A 24,267-nucleotide genomic window follows, 5' to 3' on the forward strand; every position below is an offset into this window, starting at 1 on the left:
AGTTGGAAGACACCGTAAACTAGGAACATACCAGTGAAAGTTTCAGTACATGGATTGATCCCTGCAAGTCTCTTTGAGGTTCCAAAGTCGGAGATCTTTAGAACTCCACTGTACGTGTTGATAAGGACATTATCACCCTGAAGGACACAACGTTTGGACCAATTATTTTTCATTAGAGACTGTTACTGTAAGAAAACTTGCAAGCTCACATTTTCAAAGTGCATCATTTTATACATAAATACTGTATCCCTTATGAGTAATTGTTAAGGGGGCGAAGGGAGGGGGAAATCACTGTTGCTGCCTTCTATGGTTCCATTTTAAGGTGTTCCCACTCTAAAGTGGAACATCAGGAGCTATATATGCTTCTCCATCTACAGGAGCGCCACAATGAATATAGAAAGAGGAAAGGAACACCAAAATATTAATCAGACTCTTCCTGGTTTTTTTTGTTTTTTTTTGTTTTTTTTCCCAGAAAAGTGCTTTCCCTTGTCAGGTCTATATTAAGAATCTCATTGTATAAGCACCTTCTTTTCTCGCAGACTTCTGTAAGTCTCACCCCATTTTCCACAACACATTTTTTTATAACGATAGCACCCCGACACTCCAAATGTATTGTCCACAAAGTTGGGTCAGATTACATTATTCCCATCTTTATTTTTAAAACATGTTTTTATGGACTATGATCATAAGTACCTTTATGGTTCCCACAAGGAAATATAAAAGGGATTTATGTCCATGGGAAAATCCAAATTAATACAAGTTCACTAGCCTAAACCACTAGAAAACACATCTGGGGCAAAAGGAGGGCAAAGGGGGAAAAGCGGAAACTGAATTACTCCTAGAAACAGATTTTCAAATATATTGAGTGGTGGCATAGTTACACATCAGCCTATGTGAGCTGCACAGCTAAAACCCTGCATATCTCTTCAGATGGGAACAGTGTCTCCATGTAAAACTGTAATATTCTTTCCAATTTCTCGTGAGCATTTTGCAAAATGGCATACTTGTCCTTTTTACAAACACAACTTTTCCCTGTTATATGAATCCATGCCTGCGATTCACAGCAGATTCTCACCTTTATGTCTCGATGTACTATCTGATTATCATGGAGGTATTTTAATCCTTCAAGGATCTGTTTGGTATAAAAACCAATTGTCTGCTCATTATCTTTTAGCGGTCCCCATTTTGAGCGCAGGAGAGCAGAAAGGCTACCTATTGATTATTTGGGGAAAAAAACAGAGTAAACTTATGTCGGAGATTGTTCTGACAAATAAACGTAGTAAATATAAGCACAGTAATAAGAACAGAATAAATCTTTAGTAAAATGTAGACATCTTCCATAATATTGAACATTCTTACATTTATCTGTAATCAAGCTTTTTAAAAAAATCCTTACCTAGTACTACTATTTCTTTTTATTCATGATGACAGCTGGCTAAACAGTACTCTGTTGTTGCTTTTAAATAACCCAAACAAAAACAAACCCAGCAGTGAACTCTCGGGGGAAAAGCCAGCAAGTCCCAACTCCTGACAGAGAACAACAGATGAACTTTCCCCACTGTCATGTCTTTCAGATCATCAGCAAACAACACCACCAAAACTCTACTCCTCAGTAAACAAACATCTGATCAAACTCTATCCCCTTCAAGTGCCTGGACAGAAGGATGAGCCTTGTTGAATGTACTGGCAGATCTATATTCCCAGACCAAGAGTGTGGAAACTTGTTCCATAACTACAAACCCTTCGTACAGAATGCTTTATTACCAATCTCCTTCCTTATTAAATCAGGAGGAATCCAATTTGAACCGCTCCACCAACCATGGCTGCAGCAGTACAGCCTACGGAGTTAGCATAGTCTTTCAAGGAAGCATGCCCCAAGCCATATACTATACCGCTAATTGAACTCTACTCCTATTCTCAGGTAGCCAGGAAGGGAGCATTAAGGAAGTGTGTCTAAATATTTCTGGAGCAATTTCATAGAAAAGCTAAATCCAAAGGATAGATTTTGTATTTAGTTTTCACTCATTTAATGTAGCAGTGAGTTCCATAGTCCAGGCTGAGCTTCCATGAAGATTTTTATCATTTTTCCACCTTTTCCCATGTTCATATTTCCAACTGGAACATAACTGTTAATATAGGTCATGGCCACAGAAGGAGAAGCGCTCTCTCAGATAGCTAGGGCCAATACAATGTAGAGCTTAATATTAAAATAGAGACCTTGATCTGGACATTGTAGTCACTCGGGAGCCTGTGTAGAGAGCAGAGCCCTAGAGAGTTGGGTGGTTTACTCACAGTGCTCTGTACTGCTCAGCAGACAAGCTTCTGCAATCTGTGCCAGGCGATGCTTTTGCAAGATGTAAGTATCATTCCTACATGTGAGTTGCAATTAATTGAGCCTACGGGTTATGAATATGTGGATTAGCCAGGTCTGTGCCTAATGTGCAGTCTGACAGCTAGTCACAGAGAGAAATGGGTGTTTTCTGCAGCTGTGGCTATTAGAATCACCACAAGTACTGAGAATTAAAAGATCCTTGACTTAAAAACAAAAAACAAAACAAAAACAACCACCACTACCCAACAACAAACTAGCAATGTCTACAATCAAAGATGCTATTATGCAGAGGGAAACTTATTCAAAACACTTCCTTTTTCCTACTGACATCCCTTTTGTCTTACATTCAGTCTTAGGCAGCTGCTTTTCATCTAGATTCGTCTTCTCTCCTACACAGTTGGAAAGCACTGAGTTGGTGGCAGACATGTCAGATAATGAATCAGCTCCTCACATCTTCTTACTATGTATTTTAGAAATGGGCATTTGTCCACATGTCCACCTGTCTGTGAGTCTGTTTGTTCAATAACTCCTAAATGGAAAGAGCTAAGACCACCAAATTTGGCATGCAGCGTCCTCTTATCATAACTTAAAGAAAGGTCAGGGTTTGGTTGTGGCAGGGTAATGGAATGTATGTGGAATTTGACTGTTTCTCATAAAATGGAAAGGAAGGGGTCTGGTAGAAGGGGTTATGACCTCACTAGAATGACTATAGGGGAGCAGCAAGTGGCTAGAGAAGAGGACCAGGACAGCTATAACACCCACTGGGCCAGCAGGGGGCAGGGATGAAGAAAGTGCTAGGGTTGTCCTCTCTCCCTGGGCAGCCTGCATACGGAACCCCTCATTCCAGCCCCACCCCAAAACAACTTTTTAAATCCAGAAAAACAAAATGTATTTGAGTGAAGGACCGGAGCAATGCTTGGTAACCTTCTAGAGGTTTTATACAGAGGATGAATGAGATGGTACAGGATTGATCTGTGGGACTTCTCAAGTGATGATTCAAAGAAAGAATAATTGCCCATCATAACCTGCTGGGATAGAGGACTTACAATACACTAGGTAATTTCAGTGCATCTCTGCAACTTCTTTGACAATCAACTATATTAAATGTATCAGAGTTCTATCAGGATGATGGTGAATTGTTTCCCCAGCCTACATTCAGGAGGAACTCATCTGCCAGAGCAACAAGTGCTGTCTCCATACCATGTCCGACCCTGAACCCAAGTTGGATCCAGGCATTTTGGCAACAGTTCCCCCCAACTATGCTAGGAGAACAGGGAACACTAGATGTAGTTTAAATAGGCTGAAACTTTACTCTTAAATGTCAGGGAGTGCCCAGCAGATGAAAGTATACCTTTCATGTAATTCCATAATCATTTCATTATATACCTAGGGGCCTCCCTCATACCCATCCTGGACCCCAGCCAATCTACTGCTGAGACTTCACCACCCCTCTCCTTGAATGAGAGTTGGTGGGGGGTATCACTATAAAGGAGGCAGAAGTTGGCTGCCTGCCATATCAATTAAGCCCCAAATGCCCATTTCCTTTCCTTTAAATAATATCTACCACCTTTAAATCCTTTACCGAGCCATTTTATCTGATGACTATATCCCATCCGAACGCACAGACATCTTCCATAATTAGCATGACTGTCTCTCCATCAGACCTAGCAAGGTTCCTACATATCTCAGAACGCACCCTTTAAAATGGGCCAAAATATATCAGCTCCCAAATCTGACAGGTGGAACCCATTCTTCCTGGTTTTTCCTGCACCTGCATGGGCCTATGTAGTCCTCACCCCTGCCAGTCATCTGAAGGGGATGGAGTCAGTGTCCCCATGATAATCAGGTGTGCCTCCATTGCTTAATGTGGGAACAGGCTTGTGACAAAGCCACTGACACTCACCTCCTTTCATAGAATCATAGAGCTGGAAGAGACCTCAGGAGGTCATCAAGTCCAGCCCCCTGACCAAGGCAGGACCAATCCCATCTCCCTGGGGCTTCTCACCACTATGTCCTGCTGGGCCAGATCTCATGGTCTCCTCCAGCCAAGGCACAGAGCTGAGATTATGTGCCCTCTGCCCCCAGTGAGCAATACAAACACTGAGTCTATTCAATATAGACACTGAGTCTATTCAGGTCTGAAGAAAATGTGGTTTCGGGCACAACTTCTGAGAACCCAACCTTCAAATGGGATAACAACATAAGAATGGCCGTACTGGGTCAGACCAAAGGTCCATCTAGCCCAGTAGCCTGTCTGCCGACACTGGCCAGCACCAGGTGCCCCAGAGAGGGTGGACCAAAGACAATGATCAAGCGATTTGTCTCGTGCCATCCTTCTCCAGCCTCTGACAAACAGAGGCCAGGGACACAATTTCTATCCCCTGGCTAATAGCCTTTTATGGACCTAACCTCCATGAAATTATCTAGCTTCTCTTTAAACTCTGTTATAGTCCTAGCCTTCACAGCCTCCTCTGGCAAGGAGTTCCACAGGTTGACTACACGCTGTGTGAAGAAGAACTTTCTTTTATTAGTTTTAAACCTGTTATCCATTAACTTCATTTGTTGTCCTCTAGTTCTTCTATTATGGGAACTAATAAATAACTTTTCTTTATTCACCCTCTCTACAACACACATGATTTTATATACCTCTATCATATCCCCCCTTAGTCTCCTCTTTTCTAACCTGAAAAGTCCCAGTCACTTTAACCTCTCTTCATATGGGACCCATTCCAAACCCCTAATCGTTTTAGTTGTCCTTTTCTGAACCCTTTCTAAGGCCAAAATATCTTTTTTGAGGTGAGGAGAGCACATCTGTACACAGTATTCAAGATGTGGGCGTACCATAGTTTTATACAGGGCAGTAAGATATTCTGTGTCTTATTTTCTATCCCTTTCTTAATAATTCCTAACATCCTATTTGCCTTTTTGACCACCGCTGTACACTGTGTGGAAGTTTTCAGAGAACTATCCACGATAACTCCAAGATCTCTTTCCTGATTTGTCGTAGCCAAATTAGCCCCCATCATACTGTATGTATAGTTGAGGTTATTTTTTCCAACGTGCATTACGTTATACTTATCCACATTACATTTCATTTGCCATTTTGTTGCCCAATCACTCAGTTTGGTGAGATCTTTTTGAAAGTTCTTCACAGTCTGCTTCTGTCTTGACTATCTTAAACAGTTGAGTATCATCTGCAAACTTTACTACCTCACTGTTTACCTCTTTCTCCAGATCATTTATGAATAAGTTGAACAAGACTGGTCCCAGGACTGATCCTTGGGGGACACCACTAGTTACCCCTCTCCATTCTGAAAATTTACCATTTATTCCTACCCTTTGTTTCCTCTCTTTTAACCAGCGCTCAATCTATGATCAGAACCCCAAATGAATTATCTGACAATGAATGGAGCGTATACACACTGACTGCTCCCTAGGTAACAGTTTTTTACACTTGGCTTGATAGTAAATAAAAGTGATTTTAATAAGTACAAGCAGTAGGATTTAAGTGATTGCACGTGAAAATAGACAGAGCAAAGTGATTTACAAATTTAAAACAACAAGCAACGCATAGCTATTTCTAACACACACTCAAGCTTATTACAAACTCACCCTAAAACTGTTCGTATTTCGGCTAAACCGCCAAGACAGGGAAGACCTTTTTTCCTTGGGGCCTCTGGTTCATTCTCTTGGGACATGCCAGACAAAGACAAAGGGCCTGAAAACTCTGCATCTTAAATAGCCTTCCTTTCAGGTGGGAATTCTCTGGTATACATTCTCCCCTTCCATAGAAAATTACCTGGTCAGCCCCTAACAGTGAAGCTGGTCACGTGCCTTACTAAGACCAACCACTGCTAAGACTTAAGGGTATGTCTACACTACAGCACTAATTCGAACTAACTTAGTTCGAATTAGCTAATTCGAACTAAGCTAATTCGAATTAGCGCATCTAGACTTAAAAACTAGTTCGAATTAGCGTTTTGCTAATTCGAACTAGCATGTCCACACTGAGTGGACCCTGAACTGAGGTTAAGGCTGGCCGGAAGCAGTGCCGGCAGGGCATCAGATTGGGATTTAGAGCGTGGAGCTGCTGCCTCAGGCTAGCCGAGGGCTGTGCTTAAAGGGACCCGACCCCCACCCCGGACAGACAGTTCTCAGGGATTCCCCGCTTGCAAAGCAGTCCTGGCTTGGAGTGCCCTGAGTGCCCACACTCGGCACATCACAGCACTCGGCCATCAGCCCGGCTGCACTTGCCGCAGGCTGCCATGTGGAGGGAGGGTCAATCGGAGGGCTGCAGGAGAGCTTCCACCCCGAGGAGCCCGCAGAGCCACCCCAGTCCTCCCCATCGGGGGCTCGTACCCCATTCCTCCCTCACCTCCTTCCACTTACCCCTCCCTAGCCCCCCTTCCTGAAGTAAAAAATAAAGGACGCGTTTGTTTAAAAATAGAAACTCTCTTTCTTGAACAAAACTCGGGGAGACTGGGAAAAGGAGGTGGGAGAGGGAAAGAGAGAGGGTGGGACAGGGGATGGCAACTACAATGATCAGAGGTTTGGAACAGGTCCCATATGAAGAGAGGCTAAAGAGACTGGGACTTCTCAGCTTAGAAAAGAGGAGACTGAGCGGGAATATGATAGAGGTCTATAAAAGCATGAGTGGTGTGGAGAGGGTGCATAAAGAAAAGGTCTTCATTAGTTCCCATAATAGAAGGACTAGAGGACACCAAATGAAATGAATGGGTAGCAGGCTTCAAAATAACAGACAGTTCTTCTTCACAAAGCAAATAGTCAACCTGTGAAACTCCTTGCTGCAGGAGGCTGTGAAGGCTAGAACTAGAACAGGGTTTAAAGAGAAGTGAGATAAAGTCATGGAGGGTGGGTCCATGGAGTGGTATTAGCCAGGGGGTAGAAATGGTGTCCCTGGCCTCTGTTTGTGGAAGGCTGGAGAGAGATGGCACGAGACAAATGGCTTGGTCATTGTCTTCGGTCTATCCCCTCCAGGGTCCCTAGTGTTGGCCGCTGTCGGCAGACAGGCTACTGGTCTAGATGGACCTTTGGTCTGACCCAGTACAGCCATTCTAAGCTCAGGGTCGGGGGCCTCACTGGACCACCCTGATTTTCATGCAGACCTGCTCCTGGGTGGCCAGGCTGGCAGCTATCCTGCCCTAGACGGCCACTTTCCTGTGCCTAGTGCAGAGGTCGTGGATGAGGTCCACGATCTCCGCACTAGACCAGGTGGGCGCCCGCCTCTTGCGGACCTGGCCAGGCTCCCGGGAGCCTCCAGCCTGGTCCCGGGAAGAGGCGGAGGGCTGGGTGACAGCAGGTGGCTGGCTCGATCCGTGCCAGGTGCAGGGTCTGCTGGCTGGGTGCTGGAAGGCTTGCTCCTGGCACGGACACCGTAGCCAGCCCGTGCCCCTTTAAGGGCTCTGGGACCGGGAGGGGGGCAGAAGAGTTTGTTAGTTCGAATTAACTTTGTAGTGTAGACATACCCTAAGGGACAAAAGTGGCTGTTTATTGATGACCACCCAAATATTGAGGAAAACACCCTTGATGGCTTTCATTTGCACATTTAAAACCATAAATCATTCCATATGCCATATGTCTAACTCTATATACAAGAATGATACATACAGCTAAATATGATATACAGATCCAGCACATTGTGACATTAAGATTGATAGGTTACTTGAAGTATTTTGTCCATAGCATCTCTGAGTTATGCATATTTGTATCCATAACTCAATTTCATAAAGCATGGATGGGGGTGGGGGGACCTTCACAAGTTTATTCTAGCCTCTTATTAGCTAGACAAATCAAAGCTATGCTCCCTGTTCAAACAATCAACTTTACCAGATGCAGCCTTACTGCAATTTATATACAAGAATGGCTGACAGCCGTGGACATGTTTAGAAGTATTATTCACACACATTTACTCTAATGTTACAGTATTCTAAAATTTTAAATTTTAAAGATGTTTTTAAAAAAAAGGACTTACCTCCTGGCACCTGTTCCATGAATATCTTAATAAAACCATTCTCACTAAAGGACCCTAAATACTGCACAATGTTCTTGTGCTTGAGGTGCTTATGCAGGGCAATTTCTTCATGTAAAGGCTGGGAATACCTTGAAGTAAAGGAAATTTCCGTTTAATAAAAAGCTGGATATTGTGTAATAGTGTCCAACAAATACCTGGGGTCTCATGAAATATGTACATTGGAATGTTGTACACAGTGCTTCGAGTTACAGACCGCAGTTATGATTGTATATACTGAAAAATAAACTAGCACAGTAAAGACAGTCACCCAGAGTTTGTGGAGAAAGAAAGTACATTTCAAGCCAAGTCAGCAAGAATGAGCAGTTGGGCAAAAAGCCCGATGCCCAAATATATCAACCAGTCCATCTGCAATAAAAATTCAAGCTTATGTTCTTAGACTGATAGTCTACTTTAGACAAGAACCTTGCCAAGTAAGAGGTTTATTAGAAATGTCAGCTCTGGATATTTATCACAGCCAAAGGACACCATATTCTCTTCATGGAGAATATTCCCCAAAATGCAATTTTGTTGACGCCCCAATTTTTCAGAGTTGCATCAGTTTTGAGGATATTTTCATTGGGAAGATTTCTGAGGTCCAGGCCTTCCTCTGGTTACTTCTTACCCCTAGGGCAACAGAAATCTAAACTGAAAATTTGAGCTTTTCCATCTAAAAGCAACTTGTGACAATTCCACTTTACAAAAAACGTTCCACAGGTTTTGTTTTCATTCCGATAAAGAATAAAAACAAGTGTCAAAGCCATGAAAGTCGTTGTGAAAGAGAATTGTCATGCTTCAAGCAGCAATACAGCTCACTTACCAATACTTACCATGAAAGTTGTGGACATTGTGAATACTGTACTGAATCTAAGCAGGTATTTATTTTAAAGGAATTGTGATGCTAATCTAGCCACTGTAAAACTAACTGAGTTTAGGAAAATACATATATAATTGTATTTACTCTTCAATGAATTCTTATTTGTGGTCATTCAGAAATGCACTGGCCACACTAATGCCTATTACTGCATTCCACTAATGTGGTATGCGGTAATAGGCGTTAGTGTGGCCAGTGCATTTCTCTACACACTAACGCCTGTGACTCAGAGCAGTGACTCAGTGCAGCAACAAGATCTTTATAATGCCTGTCACTGTTTCCCTCCTGCACCACTATACTCCAAAGCTGTGGTGTCCAACCAGTGGCTACTGCTATAACAAACTAGCCACAATCAACTGGCCAAATTGCAACACAAAACCGGCCAAATAGCCACATGTTGCTAGTGTGCTGGACACGAAAGCTCCAGAGGGAACCCAGGGTTAATTGTGTCTTGATCAACAGGAATAATTTAGTAAATAAAGCAGACCCATAAAAAAATCTCCAGCTAAGACAAATTTTTATTATGTGTGCGCTAAATTCAAAACTCACATTTACCAAATGTTATTAAGTTTGTAAATACAAGCTTAATGCAGAAAAGAAATTTTAGAGTTGTGGGACTATAAGGTAGCTATATGGCAGAATTTTTGCTCTATTCTGTTGAATATATCTCCATGGTATAACTTTCCTAATGCTTAACTAATGCATTAACAGCTACATCAACAATGGCATTTCAGTAGGAAAATTTCTGCACACATTCCATATGAGGTTATTTGTGATCTGGAAAATTCATTTTTCTTTACATTTCTGCCCAATGGCTATTTTTACTTGGAAAATAAAGAAGTAACACTTCAGAATTTCAATAATAATATTTGTTTGAATGACACTTCAATTTCAAAATGTTGAGGGGTTTAGTTTTTAATCTTAAACCTCCCCTCCTCATGAGGTGTATAGATACTGGAGTGAGGAGAAAATGGGAATACATATGGTCTCCCTTCAACCTTTCCACATCTTACACAGGAGAGTTAATATGGCAACAGCCCTTATTAACTTTCTTTTCATAAGTTCTCAGGAGCGTCAATGGGCAGGTGACAGATTCCTGATAGTACAGTTCCAAAACAGCACCGCCATTAGTGAGTGGTGGACTAAAGGCAGAGTTGGTGCAGCAGCATACAAGTTCTCCATGTGCCAGACCCTACCCTCCCAAAGATCCCAAAGCTCTGCGATCTGGAGGAAACCTTCTTATCTTTTTGTAGAGCAAGAGACAACCTGGGCCATTGTTCTCATATTAAATTAGGCCAGTAATAGTTCTGATTGGAGCTGCAAGAAGTGACTTTCCTTCCCACAACTCTTATTCCAAGACAGTCACATTCCCAGCTGTTACCACCACTCATTGGTCTTCCCAGCTTTGGAGACCAGAGATATGGCTAATTTATCAGTAGCTTTCATTAACCAGCAAAGTGGCCAAGCATACTTCAAGACTGAAGTATAATCAACACAGTAATGTTTGGCAAGACAAAATTAGTGTACCTGCTGTCCCTCTCTGGGATTTCTTTAAGGGCAATTCTAACTTGATTGCTCAGATCTCGGCCTGCGTAGACTATGCCATAAGTTCCTTTCCCCAAAATGATTCTCTCCCCATTTTCATCATATTCGTAGTCATACTGCAAAACAAACAATGTGAAGTGAAAGGATATGAACCATGCTTTTTACCTGCATAACTATGTAAATATTGATTCTTACAATAAATGTATTTCTATTGCTGGGTATCATTAAAAAAAAACCAAAAAACTATAGACAGACAGCACTATGCAGCAAAATGAAAAATGGAGCTTTCTTATCCATAACTTGAGGTTCTTCAAAGATGTGTGATCCCTATCTGTATTCCACATGTGGGTGCACATGCGCATCATGCATCCGAGACTGGAAACTTGTTTCAAGTAGTGTCTGTGAGTGTCCACAACTGTGAAGTTGCTTCCTTTGTGCTCTACTCTGAGGCATAGGAGATAGCAAGAACAAATGCCTCTGTCTCTTTTTACCAGGAATCAGTGTAATACAGAGAGGGACCACGCATCTTGAAGAACCTCTTGTTAAAGGTAAATAACCTCCATTTCTTCAAGTGCTGGTCCTGGGGCACATTCCACATGTGGGTGATAAACAAGCAGTATTTAAATAGGAGGAGGATGCAGTTTGTATAGGTGCCTTCATAATGCTGTCTCAACAGCTACATCTACAGAAGAAGCCTAATTAGGCTTAATGCTTCATTAAGGTATGCTCAGAACTCCAGGTAGTAGCCTAACAAATATCCAGTATACATATTTCTCTAAGTCAGATCTTGCTGAGGTTTCTTGTGCTCTGCTGGAATGTGCCTTCACTTCATCCACGGGAGGTGTGTTTGCCAACTTATAACAGAAAATGTTAAAAACTATGTACACCCACATGCTCACTCACACATATTTGAACCTGCATCCTGCTTCAAAGACCTTTTAACACCAGACTTGAAAGAGAAACCTCTGAACTGTCATTCATGCTTAAATGTGACACTTTACACCTAGGTCTTAACAAGGATGCTAATTACCTTACCCATTACAGAGATAGCTTCCCCAATTATCACCGCTAATATCATTAGCTCACAGACATTTGCCTCCCCCGCCCGCCCGTTCTGAAATTTGATTTGTCCTTTTCATATATGTTCATTTTTTTTTATTGTATCCTTTCGTATATATGGTCGTGGCAATTTTCTTCCACAATTTGATCTGAGGAAGTGGGTCTGGCCCACGAAGGCTCATCACCTAATAAACCATCTTGTTAGTCTTTACAGTGCTACATAGTCCTGTTTTTTGTTACTTATTTGGACAGGTTCTGGAAAAAGAAGAACATCCCTTTGGATACAGAGGATACTGACAGACAATGCAGTGGCCAAAAGGAACTAGAGGGACATCACTCTGCACAACCTGTTAATACACGCTCAGTTCAGAGCATAAGGGAATCAGCTTTGCAGGCATGGACCAACAGACATCCCTTGCTACAAACGTACCCCTTGTGGAATACACATGGGGACCAGCACACAAAGAACAACTTCGGCTTCTACATGGAACACAGACACAGCTCCCACATGAACTTATGTTGTACTTTTTGGTCTCCTGACCTAACCACATTTTCCAAGTGCAGTGAAACCTCTATTTTAGAAACTCCAAATTAGCCAGAACTGTGCATTAACAGAAACCCGTTGAGGTTGTACTGACCAAAGCTCCACCCTTGCTGAATTTAGATTACTAGATTCATAGATTTTTAAGGCCAGAAAGGATTATTAGATCATCTAGTCTAACTGCCCACATAAGAGAGGCCATGTACTTAACCCAATTATCCCTATGTTGAGCCCTATAACTTAACTTTTGGCTACAGTATATTTTCCAGAATGGCATCCAGCCTTGATCTGAAGATATCAAGAAATGAAGAATCAACCTCTTCCTTTGGCAGTTTGTTGCAATGATTTATCACTCTCCATGTTATTAAATCGTGCCTTATTTCTAATTTGAATGTGTCTGGTTTTAACTTCCAGCCATTGGTTCCTGTTGTGCTATCTCAACTCATATCACATCATATATCAGAATAAATATGAAGCTTATTTTGTTTCTAAACACGAGAGGAAAATTTGAAAAAGCACTCCGTGTCAGCCTAATTAATCTTACTGCAATCAATGTGATCCCACAAGAAAACTCCCCCTAAATTAAAAATCCTACCAAAAAGATCTAAAGTGCTCAATAAATTGAAAAATATGAAGTGTGACATTGTTCTTACCTCTAAAGAGTCTCCATCACATTCCCCTTCCTCTGTGTTTTTTCCTATCTCTTCGGTGATACCATTCACCATATCAAAAAACCTGTAAAACACATCCAAGTAAAGATTAGATAGTGACATCAAAATGAATCCTAAAATGGGGGGGGAGAGATCAAACCAAAGCTTTAAGTGTAATAAATATTAAATCTGAACAGCTCAGGGAGATCAGATGGAGGAAGAGAAAAAATCACTGCTCTTCTTGAAGTGGAAAGTTAACATCTAAAGCTCACAGGATTTTGCAGTGTGTGTGACCATGGCATGTGTATGTTATATATGTAAAGTGACCAGAAGATAAAATTATATCTAAAAGTCAGAGGCCAGAGTCTTAGTCTCCTCCTATAGCTTCTTTATGCCAGGAACAGGAATGAAGCATCATGAAAAGGTTCTAAAAGCCCTGGACCCAGGAGGAGGAAAATTCTCCTGTGAGGGCAGGTCACCACAGGCTATCTTTTGAGGTCCATTTGCATGAAAAGCTAGTGTATGGGGTGTGTCGGGGCAAGACTGAGGGGTCTGGAGCCATAATAAAGCGCTGCAGAGATTTTGGCCAGTGCTGCTATAACTCAAGCAGCCCTCCAGAGTTATCTAAATAATTCGTGGTCCTCTCCAGCCCCTAGAGCAGCCTGGAATCAAGATGGTGGGAAGTTGGCTTAAACACCACCTTAGCATCCTTCCTCCTGAACAATGAGCCCAGTGCTGCCCGACTCAGAAGTGTGCACACATACCAGCTCCAAGTATGCTGAGCTCAAGTGGGGTTAGCTATAAAAGAAAAGAACTCAGCAAGTACTGCTCCATGGCCAGAAATGAAACTACTGCTACATTACAGAGAAAGCTATAGTAAACCCTGGTCTTGCATAAGCATATGTGTAAATTTCAGCACAAGTGGTCCCATTCACTTCAACAGACCTACTTATATGTTTATGTACCTCATTAGACAGGGGCTTGGCCTACTCACAAATTAGGCTTTAATGTTTACCTCAGGAATAACAGATCCCACAGGACTGGATTATATATACAAACACAAAATTTTTTAAAGCATTAACGTAAGTGTGGGCCCAAAGTACCAAGTGCCTCTTGGGAGATGTTTAATTGCTCATAAATTGCATTTAGGTGATGAGAGTTGAGGACGCTCAGAGAATACCAGTCTGGTACAGGACTGCACTCAGAAATCATCTTCTAAGTTAAGACTGTTTTGCAAATACAGTAACCAATACATACCTCTTGCAGTGCAGTTCTGTGCAGAAATAGATTTGAAAGTCATCGGAGTTGTGCAGTACATAAAGAAAACAGCATCGCTCTTCAAACTTCGAAATGCTAAAAGAACAGCCAAAATAAATGCCAGTTACTGAATGGGTGGCCCTAAGCTTCAGGGCACTGTAAGAAAATACTAGATCTATATATCATTACAGATCCATGGTGTACAACCAGTTCTGAAGCAGTAGCCACTATAATGGCTACTAGCCACACTCAACAGGCCAAATAACCACACTGTTCAAGCCAACTAGCTACATTCAACCAGCCAAACACAGCCACATGTGGCTAGTGTGTTGGACACCATAGTTATGGATAACTTTATAATAAAGTTAAATTCTAACATGCTTGTTAACCATCTGAAATGCTCTCTCTGCTGCTTGGATCCCGCCACTGCCCCTCACTTCTGGAGGGCATTAGAAAAGTGATGGGAATAAGGACCTAATCCAAAATCTATTTATATCACTAGAAAGAGTCCCCCTGAATTTAATGGTCTTTTGATGATGCCCTTTAACTCACTGACTGTGAAGCTACCACTGCTGCTGTCAGGGTGGACCACACTTCCAGTATTAGAGTCAAAAGGATTTAAACTCGCCTTCCCTTGGAGCTGTTACTGCCACTCATTATCATCTATGTAGCAGCTACACTTTCCTCATGCTACATCAGTGGCAACAGATTTTTAAAACTCCCCCCCCTGGAACCTTCATTTTTTGGAACACAGAAGTGGCTTTCCTTTTATAAATCAGGCACAGTTCAACCCTCCATGAGCAAGATGCTATTATGGTTACTGTAAAAGACATCTCTCTGGTGTATAACAAAGTATTCCTTTAATAGTGTCTTTGTGTGTAATAATGAGAATCCCTTTCCCAACCACCCACCCACCCCATTATTTATCCCTTACTTAGTTTTATTTTTATTTTCTATGTCAGCAGAACAAAGAGAGGACAGGAAGGGTACATCTACACAGGAGGGCTAAAGTCGGAATAAAGTTATGCAATTTCAGCTGTGTCAACTGTGTAGCTTAAGTCAAAATAGCTTAATTATGCTTTTGGCACTGTCTACACAGCAGGAAGTCAAAGGAAGAACACTTCCTCCAACTTCCCCAACTCCTTGTAAAATGAGAATTTCAGGAGTCAGAGTAAGAAGTCCTCCAACTCTGCATTATGTCAAAAGAAAGGCTTGTAGTGTAGACGTGCTCTTTGTTATTTTGGAATAACGTCAGTTGTACCAAATAGATGTAGATGTACCTGAATAGAAAAGAATGGGAAAAATTCAGATTACAGAAATTTCAAAAGTACTAGGAGTAGGGGCCTCTGGTCCAGTCATCCCCTCTCAATCCCATTTAAATAAAATTGATAGAGAAAAATATTTTCTACTTGAAGAACACCCCACCTGATGCAGGTTGTTCTGCAATTCGTGCTTTTGAGTCACACTCTCATTTAAGTGTAAATTCAATTCAGTGGAATTTTGTATAACTAATGTATTAGAAAAGAAGGATGGATGATGATTTTATAAGATAAAAAAGATGCACCATTTACAAGACCAAGGCACATGTTAAAAGCCCCTTACTGACTCATTCTTAAAATCCTAGGTGAAATCCTGCTTCTACTTATATGTGACTTCTGCCAGTGACTTCAATGGAACCCAGATTTCACTTATACAGGTTGTACCTTCCTTAACTGGGACTCTCCAGTCCAGCAATATCATGGTCCATCGGGACCACGGTTGTTCCTAGACCAGAGAGCCCAGGTATAGAGAGGTCTGGCTGTGGGGCAGGAGCAGCAGGGGGTCTGACAATTCAGCTGGGAGCATCGTGTCCAAGGTGAGGGGGTGCCGGCAGCTATGGAGCTCGGGGGAGACAGTTGAGGAGCTCTGGCACTGCCGACAGCCATGGAGCTTCACCCTGTGCGTGGTCACAGCTGTGCAGGCAGCAGCAGAGCCAGGCTGGAGCCCTAGCCAGGGGCAGCATGGATCATGTTGGGAAGGATCTCCCCTTGTCTGGCAAATCCACTTGTTCAGGACCAGTCAGGTCCTGAGGGTGCCGGACGAGGGAGGTCCAACCTGATGTCTTAATTGCATTGCAAACAGAAATAAAAGATCAGTATTTATTCTTGCACTGGGAGAATTTAGGGTGATGAGAAAATATGAGGGAAAGACTTAAATACTGTGATAGTGGGGATTATGAAAGTAGCTGGGTGCATACGTGACTCATATTATAGCTTTTCTTTAGTTTTAGGAAAAAATACAGAAGTTTGAAACATCACTGAATGCTCTAAAGTTACTTAACACTACCTTTAAATGTCTGATTCATACAACTCTTCCTAAATTTGTAGGAGCCCTCATTGTCACTTTTAGCTGTAAGGGTAACTCAGAATCTTAAATATTCTTTGATTAATATGCATTTTACAAAAGCTACTCAGCAGTAGGAGAGATGATTTTATAAATCAGAATGTTTGTCTTTGGGTATTGTTCTTTATCAGTACTGAAGTAGCACCCAAAATGTGCTAGATAATATACACATCGAGGACGATACATACCCTGCCCCAACTAATTTATAATCTTGACTCCAATTCAGCAGGGCACTTAAGCACATGGGTAAATTTCAGCATCTGAGAAAAAGTCCCATTCACATTAATGGAATGACTCATGTACTTAAAGTTCCCCATGTTTAAATATTTTGTTGAACTGGGGCCCTAATTAGTGTGCATATTTCTTTTTTATGATATTAAGGCTTTTATAACAGCCCTGCTGAAGGGCTAAAAATGATCTGCTTAAAGATATATTGATATTTCTGAAGATTCTCTTTCAAGATTTCTTCCTGAACTTCACTTGGATATGGATAATAACAACTTCATACCACAAGCTACATTTCCTTAGAGCACAGTATCTAAAATAATATACAATTATTTGGGAATCTTTTCTCCTTAGAGATCAAAAATGAAACATCCATAGTTCCTTTGTACTAAGAATGAAGTGATGATAGTAACACATTTTTAAATCTAGATACAAGGAAAAGTCAATGACAAGACTTAAGATAACCGAGAAATCCAGTTCGTGCTCTACAGGTTTTTCCACATATGACTGATGATATGGAGAGGGCACAACTGCTGCACTTTCCTTCCTCTGATGCAATTTTTCAGACTCTCGAGCAAGGCAATTATCTTCAAAAACGGGTTGAGGCTTGACATATGATGGACACCATCTGTCACCAGCCAACTTGTCCCAAGCCACGGGGTTAATATGGTCCTTAAGATATACTTTCAGGGTGTCCTCTGTCCCCTGCAGATACTACCACCGTGATTAAGTTGAGACAAGAGGAGTTGCTTCAGAAGACAAGTATAAGCCATCCAAACGAAATGACCATCCTAACCATGTTGATATTTTGTAATCTTTTTCTCAAGACTGGTGACATTAGCTGCAGAAATTGCTGGCATTGGCTGGGGCTGGCCAACAGCAGCTATTGTGTTCTAGTACCACAGTGCCCTATGATGGGCAAAAGACAGAGCTGCAGCAGATTTTCAGTAGAAGCGCTTGTCTAGGAAAAAAAATACAAATATGTGCAGCATATGAAATATGCCCATATGCAGTAGTGCATGATTCCCTCAGGAGAAGCTAGTGTTGCTCTCAATACTTCTCTTGGACTGGCCGTACAACAAAAATCATGTCGGTGGTTCCATGAGATGGTGTAAAACCACATTGGGATTGTGGAAGGATGTCTTCAGCAAGACTGAGGAGGTTGTTCAAGAGGATACCAGCAAGAATCTTCCCAGCCGTAGAGAGGATGACAATACTTTTGTAAATCCTGCACACTGACTAGTCTCCTTTCTTAAAAGTATTCAGAATACTGGCATTCATTAGGATGGATGGAATTTTCTCATTAATCCAAATTCTAACATGAAGTTGATGAAGTTTTTGTGCTTATCACAAACACCATCTCCAGACAGAAACACAAATATATGACCAATTGGAAACTCTCACATTCCAAACACTGACACTGTCTTAACTATGTCATTCTCAGAGACCATACTGCTGTCCATATTACACAAGCCATAAGAGATACAGATGACTGCTTGACAGATCATCACTTAGTCAATTCTATCATGAATGTGCGGCTTGCAGCACAACACCATAAACAACTAAAAGGAATGCAGAAGAGATTTATTATCAAGACACTTGAAAAAAATCTGGTGGCTACTGTCATTTTTGTGCAATGCCTAACTGAGAGGCTCTCTGATCTATCTGACAATACCAATGATGTCTAAACACATTGGAATGAGTTCAAGACCATTATTCACAAGGCATACGCTGAATCAACGGGATATTCCACTCCGTGCCATCAGGATCAGTTTGATGAGAATGTTGAGGAAATCCTAACACTAATCTGGTCCATTCAGGTTACCAAGCTCTCCTGCTGGAGTATGTATGCTCAGAAACAGAGGTGGATGAGGCAGCAAGAAAAGATTATGTCCATTGGTCAAAAACAACAGATTCTGACTGTGAGAATATAAGGGTGGGTTGGTTTTTTTTGAAAATTTAAAAAAAAAAACGAAATAGGAGAACGATATTCACACTGAAAACTATGAAGTTAATTTCTCTGATGATCTGCACCCTTTTAAATTTTTTAAAATAATAAACACTGGTCAATTCCTGAAGAATTTTTAAACGTAATAAAAATTGGCAATGAAGGGACTTCACAATAGGAAGTTATATGTGGTTATGGATCCAAATCGAAGCTTCGTGTGAGTGCCGGAACATTTTGTATAGATAAACACCAAACCAAACTATAAACGCTGAATATCATGGAAACTGTACCACACCAGGATCTATGAGCATCATTACTTTATCAATTCAGGTTGTCATACCATGCTCAACAGATACATAGCATCTGTCCTATGGGCCTGCATCCATATTCAGCAGAACCAGAATAGAAATATAAAAAAACCTTGTAATTTTGTTCAGGTAGTGTTCAGGTTCAGATCTATGTCCAAATTTCGAGCCAGGTTAGGGCAGCAGCAAATTATCTCCCTCTTGTAGCTGAATGAGGGGAAAATAGGGAAGGAACTGTGCCTCAGCATGGTCTCTCAAAGGCACACTGACTCCTGGGCCCATTTCCACATCTGAAGATTGCACCCAAAACACAACTGAGCACTCAGTGAGTGGCACTCATCTTTACAGCGTAAAATAGAGGCTGCTATTCCTTTTTACGTAGGAAATGTTTAGCATTTATTTTATTGGATTGTACTTGTTCTTACAGCTTACATTGACCTCAGTCTGGAACAACAGATAGGATAGCGCTTATTTGGATAACTGGCATAGCATACCTAGAGAGACAAGAGGGGTGAGGTAATGTCTTTTATTGAACCAATCCAAGTGCATGGAGAGGTTAATCTCTTTTCTAAGGGACCTAATGTACTTTCTGACCCAGTTCAGCAATGTGTGTGTGTGTGTGCGTGTGTGTGTGTGCGTGTGTGTGCGCGCATGCATGCATGCATGCACGCACACTAGGATGCATGATATTGGCTAAACAATTTATTAGTGCACAACCTACTAACTGAGTTTATGCTCAGACAAAACCAATTACTAAAGGTACAGTGTGTGATTCAGCACTATATTTATAAAGTTGTGTAAATCTTTTTTTATCCTGTCTGAACTGTTAAGGGATGAACTCTATTACTCATAAGAACAAGAGGTAATTATGGTGACTGCTGTGGAACACACAAAGCAAGAATCTCAGTCATTTCCCTACATGCTTACCAGAAACATTAGTCATGCTTCAGTACTGGGCAGTTCCTCAGAACTCCTGCTGAAGTGCTGATTATGTAACACCAATAAATAGTTACTGAGATCTATACAGAAAAATGGTGTGACCTTTTAAATTGGCAAGCTCTGGCCCTTCGAGACCCTTCTCTAGTAGTGCTGGTAATCTCCTTTTCCTAGAGAGCTGTGAGGTATTTTAGTTCTAGAGTGAAATAGCCAAAAGAGACAAAAGAAGTTGGGATGAGGAGCAAAGTCCAGGAGCACTAGCTGCATCCCAAACATAGCCCCTGACTCAAAGAGCTTCTAATCTAACAAGCCAGGGAGATAATCCAATGATCATAGGTACTGGAGCAATTTGTATAGTGGGGAATGCTAAAAGCCATTGAACCAAACTATGTACCTGGTATGTGATGGAAACCACTTCAAGCCATGGGATGCTTCTACACTCACTGCACTCCTACTTCCAACACCTATGCAGATTATATACAGCTATACTGATGTAAAATATGTGTTTATATAGGAGTACCTATACATTTATTTAGTTCTATAATTACATAAATATCAATTTTCCCCAACTGCCTCTCAGCCAAGCAATCCAAGACTGTCTGAGCTTTGTCAGGGCCATGGAAGAAATGGACCTTGCCTCTAATGAGGCAACTTAAAATTCTCCAGATTTTCTTGAATATCTGACCAAATAAACAGATTCGGTTTAAATGATAGCAATAATACTGGAGCCATATAGACAAAATTAGTAAACACTAAGGCTTTGTCGACAGATACTATTGACAAAGCCTCTGTCGAAAAAGAGCATCTAGACTACAGCCAGTTCTGTCGACAAAACAAGACATTTTTTTGACAGAGTCTAGACGCTCTCTTTTGAAAAAGCACAGTGTGGATGCAATAGTGCTTTTTTTCGACATACCTCTGTCGAAAAAAGGCGTTATTCCTTGTAGAATGAGGTTTACCTCCGTCGACAAAACTGCCGCGTTCTGTTGACTTACTGTTGGTGGTAGTGTAGACGCAGGTATAGTTTTGTCGACAAAAGCCCACTTTTGTCAACAAAACTCTGTAGTCTAGACACACTCTAAAACATGTTTTAGTAAGGCTAAAAATAACCAGCCATCACCATTTGGCAAAAACGCTCAAAAACATATTGTAACAAAAACTGAAACCAGACTGAACCACATATATTCTTGTCATTTTCGGTCTAAATTAAACTGATTCATCGTGTCTGTTTATAGCCAAAAGATTTTTTGGATGCTGGAAGGTCAAAACGGCCCATCTGTGTAGGAACGTATTCAAGACATAAGGCAATTTTGTATCTTTTTAGTATAGCGAACTGGTTGGATAATTTGATTTAAGAAATACACTTAAATACTAAAATGGAATGTCAGATATTGCCATGGTATGTATAAGCACAGGAAGAAAATAAGACAAAAATAAGGAAGTGATCTAAAGCAGTTCAGTGATACTTTCTTAGATATTAACACGTATACAATAAAACCTGGATCCTGCAAATCATTCTGCATATATTTAACTTTATGTAGGTGAGTACACTTTGGCCTGATTCTGCAGTACCTCAGAGATACAGAGGGGACAGAATCTGGACAAGAATGGCCAATGGAGAATCCCACATGTAAACGGGAATGCCTTGCTGAAGTAAAGGTAGTGGAAGTGGCAGAGCTAGTTTCTGTGCCTGTCATTTCCCTATCCCCATTTAAGGAAGAATGCTGAAGAAAAAGGAGGGCAAGCCAGGATCATGGGGAAGCTAAGATATAAAGTTAGCCAAAGAGTTTGTAGGGCAAATGAGAACCAGGCCTTTACTTTTCTAGGGCAATAGAGTTTACCTTGTTTTTTGTTCTGACCGTATGTATTTCATGTTTTAGTTGTAAATATCAGTAACTCAATCTTTTTTAAATAATGCATGGAACAATTAATTTTAAAAATCACAACAAAGAAATGATACATCTTAATGGTCTAAGTAACCCCGGCCAGCAGGTAGATCTGAAGCCACACCAGCCTCAGCTCTACCCCATTTCCCCCCACACACCAGCCCCAGCTCTCTCCCACCCACCCCTGGGAAGGGGGGGGGGATGAGGCCACAGTGCAGCAGCCCCAGCTCCCAAGCTCTGGGGAAAGGAGAGGGAGAGAGGAGGAGGCAGGGGGGACACAGAGCAATATGATGATGTCACTCTTTTGTCCCAAGGAATTTTTTTTTAAATAGAGAGAGAGATAGAGAACCTAGCACAATGTGATCATGAAATAAAGGAAGCTTACCTTACTCCCCTGATAGAAGCAGCACTGAAGTTCCACTCATGAATACCTTTCTGTAACACACACAAAAAGTATACAGAAACATTTAATAATAAAAGTTCCCCTTAACATAAAAAGATCCAACATGCCATTATCTTTTACCCTGTAACTGAAGAGCCTGAAAGATTAAGGCATGTTACTCAAAATGTTAGCATTTTACACTGCAGCAATTATTCTTCGTGGCATCTTAAACGTAATGCCAGCAACATCTTTGAACAATCTTTGCCAAATAGAAATACTGCTCTGAGAGGAATTCAGTAACTAGCACAATGAAGCCAAGAAACATTTCTTGCTGAGACACAAGATTTAAATGAAGCCTTGGTGCCAGAGTCACAACCAAGTGAATTCTCAAAGACAAGACATGAAATTGAATAGCTTATGATATCTGTCAAGAATAGCAAGAAATAAAGCAGAAAGACACATTGCCAGAGTTGCTGCATTTTGTACAGTACATAGTAAATGAGTCCACAGATTCTTGATAATCTATGACATCTTTCTTCAAGGATTGCCACATCAGTTTTCCCCTCCTCTCTGTCTTCTTAATTTTTCTTGCTTTTCTGTTCACATGTTATTATGGGTGGTTATGTTAACACACTTGAGCCTCTGTACTCCGGTGTCCCTAATCCAGGAACATACACCATGCAGAAGAGGAAGCAGCAATATGCACTGCTGCCCCCCTCCCTCACTGCAGGCAGAATGGCAGGGTGTTTCCTCTGAGACTTTTCCCCACTGCTTCCATAGCAGAGGGAGGCAGTGCCTGGGAGCAGAGGGGAGCTTAAGGTGCCAGGTAAGCAGCCCACCCCAACACTCTCATGACCAGAGCCCACAGCACCCTCTCTGGCCCAGCAAAATCTTTAATCTGGCATACCCTGTTTCCCAGGGTTGCCATATTAAAGAGATTTAAGTGTATAAAATACCATAATATAATGTACCAAATACAAATAATTCTTTCTTTAGATCTACGTCAAACCTCAAATAATTAAAAAAAAAAACATTTAAAAGTAACCTGCAGTTGTAAAGTAGCAAATACGAACTAGCCATGAATAATGTGGCAATGTCCTCATATTGAATGGAAACACATTGATTGCCTATCACATTGCCATAGTTCTATATAAATGTTTGTAAAAATTTCCCATAATAGATTATTTTGCCAGTTTATGACATGAATATAAATCTCCAAAGCTTTTCTGCTCAGATCTAGTTTAATGGCTAAAAAGGAATACTTAAATTAGAAGGAGTGGAAGTCTCTCAGTACCACAGAAAGGTAGTGAATGATTTGACAAGGCAATGTTTTATATGAATAATGAGGAAGGGGGATGTTCAAATATGGTCAGCCTTGGTTGATATGCCAGTTGTGCTACAAAATTGCTCCTAAACACAGGCTCAGCTCACACTGCAGAATAGAGCTAAAGTAACTTAGAGATTCTTAGTTGAATTCTAAGGCTTTGAACTCTTAAGAGCTATCTGAAAACTTTGTTGAGATTAACCTTCTGCTCAAGATCCCCTGCCCTCTGGCTGACTACCCATTCATAGGGCATGTCTACACAGCAGCGTTATTTTGGAATAACTCATGTTATTCCAAAATAACATAGTGCATGTCTACACTCCAAGCAGTTATTTCGATAATATCAAAATAATGTTGAGCTGGAGGACTTATTACTCTGACTTTCTGAAAGGAAAGTCAGAGGAAGAGTGCTCTACCCTGGACTTCCTGCTGTATAGACAGCACCAAAAGCTGAAATAAACTACAGTAAACTTCCGATAATCCGGCACCTTTAGGACCCAGGGGGTGCCAGATTATCAGATATGCCAGAATATTGGAAGGGGGGGCTATGAGGGGTCTAGGGTGATGTGGGGGGATGCCACCCCAGACCACTC

The 24,267-nt window shown here is 41.2% G+C and overlaps 1 protein-coding gene across 3 annotated transcripts in view; it reads right to left on the reverse strand.

Annotated features, from left to right (window-relative positions):
- MAP3K5 (mitogen-activated protein kinase kinase kinase 5) overlaps positions 1–24,267 on the reverse strand; it is a 155,954-nt gene that overhangs the window by 26,643 nt on the left and 105,044 nt on the right. For all 3 annotated transcript variants that reach the window (XM_075924257.2, XM_014580354.4, XM_075924258.2), the window contains exons 12-18: positions 22,354–22,403; positions 14,287–14,382; positions 13,033–13,114; positions 10,762–10,895; positions 8,325–8,452; positions 1,076–1,212; positions 32–137 (exon numbers count right to left, since the gene is read on the reverse strand). In XM_075924257.2, the coding sequence (XP_075780372.2) occupies positions 32–137; positions 1,076–1,212; positions 8,325–8,452; positions 10,762–10,895; positions 13,033–13,114; positions 14,287–14,382; positions 22,354–22,403 (733 nt within the window). The remainder of the gene's footprint in view (positions 1–31; positions 138–1,075; positions 1,213–8,324; positions 8,453–10,761; positions 10,896–13,032; positions 13,115–14,286; positions 14,383–22,353; positions 22,404–24,267) is intronic.

This window comes from Pelodiscus sinensis, chromosome 3, assembly GCF_052426305.1.
Source record: "Pelodiscus sinensis isolate ZL-2025 chromosome 3, ASM5242630v1, whole genome shotgun sequence".
NCBI lineage: Eukaryota > Metazoa > Chordata > Testudines > Trionychidae > Pelodiscus > Pelodiscus sinensis.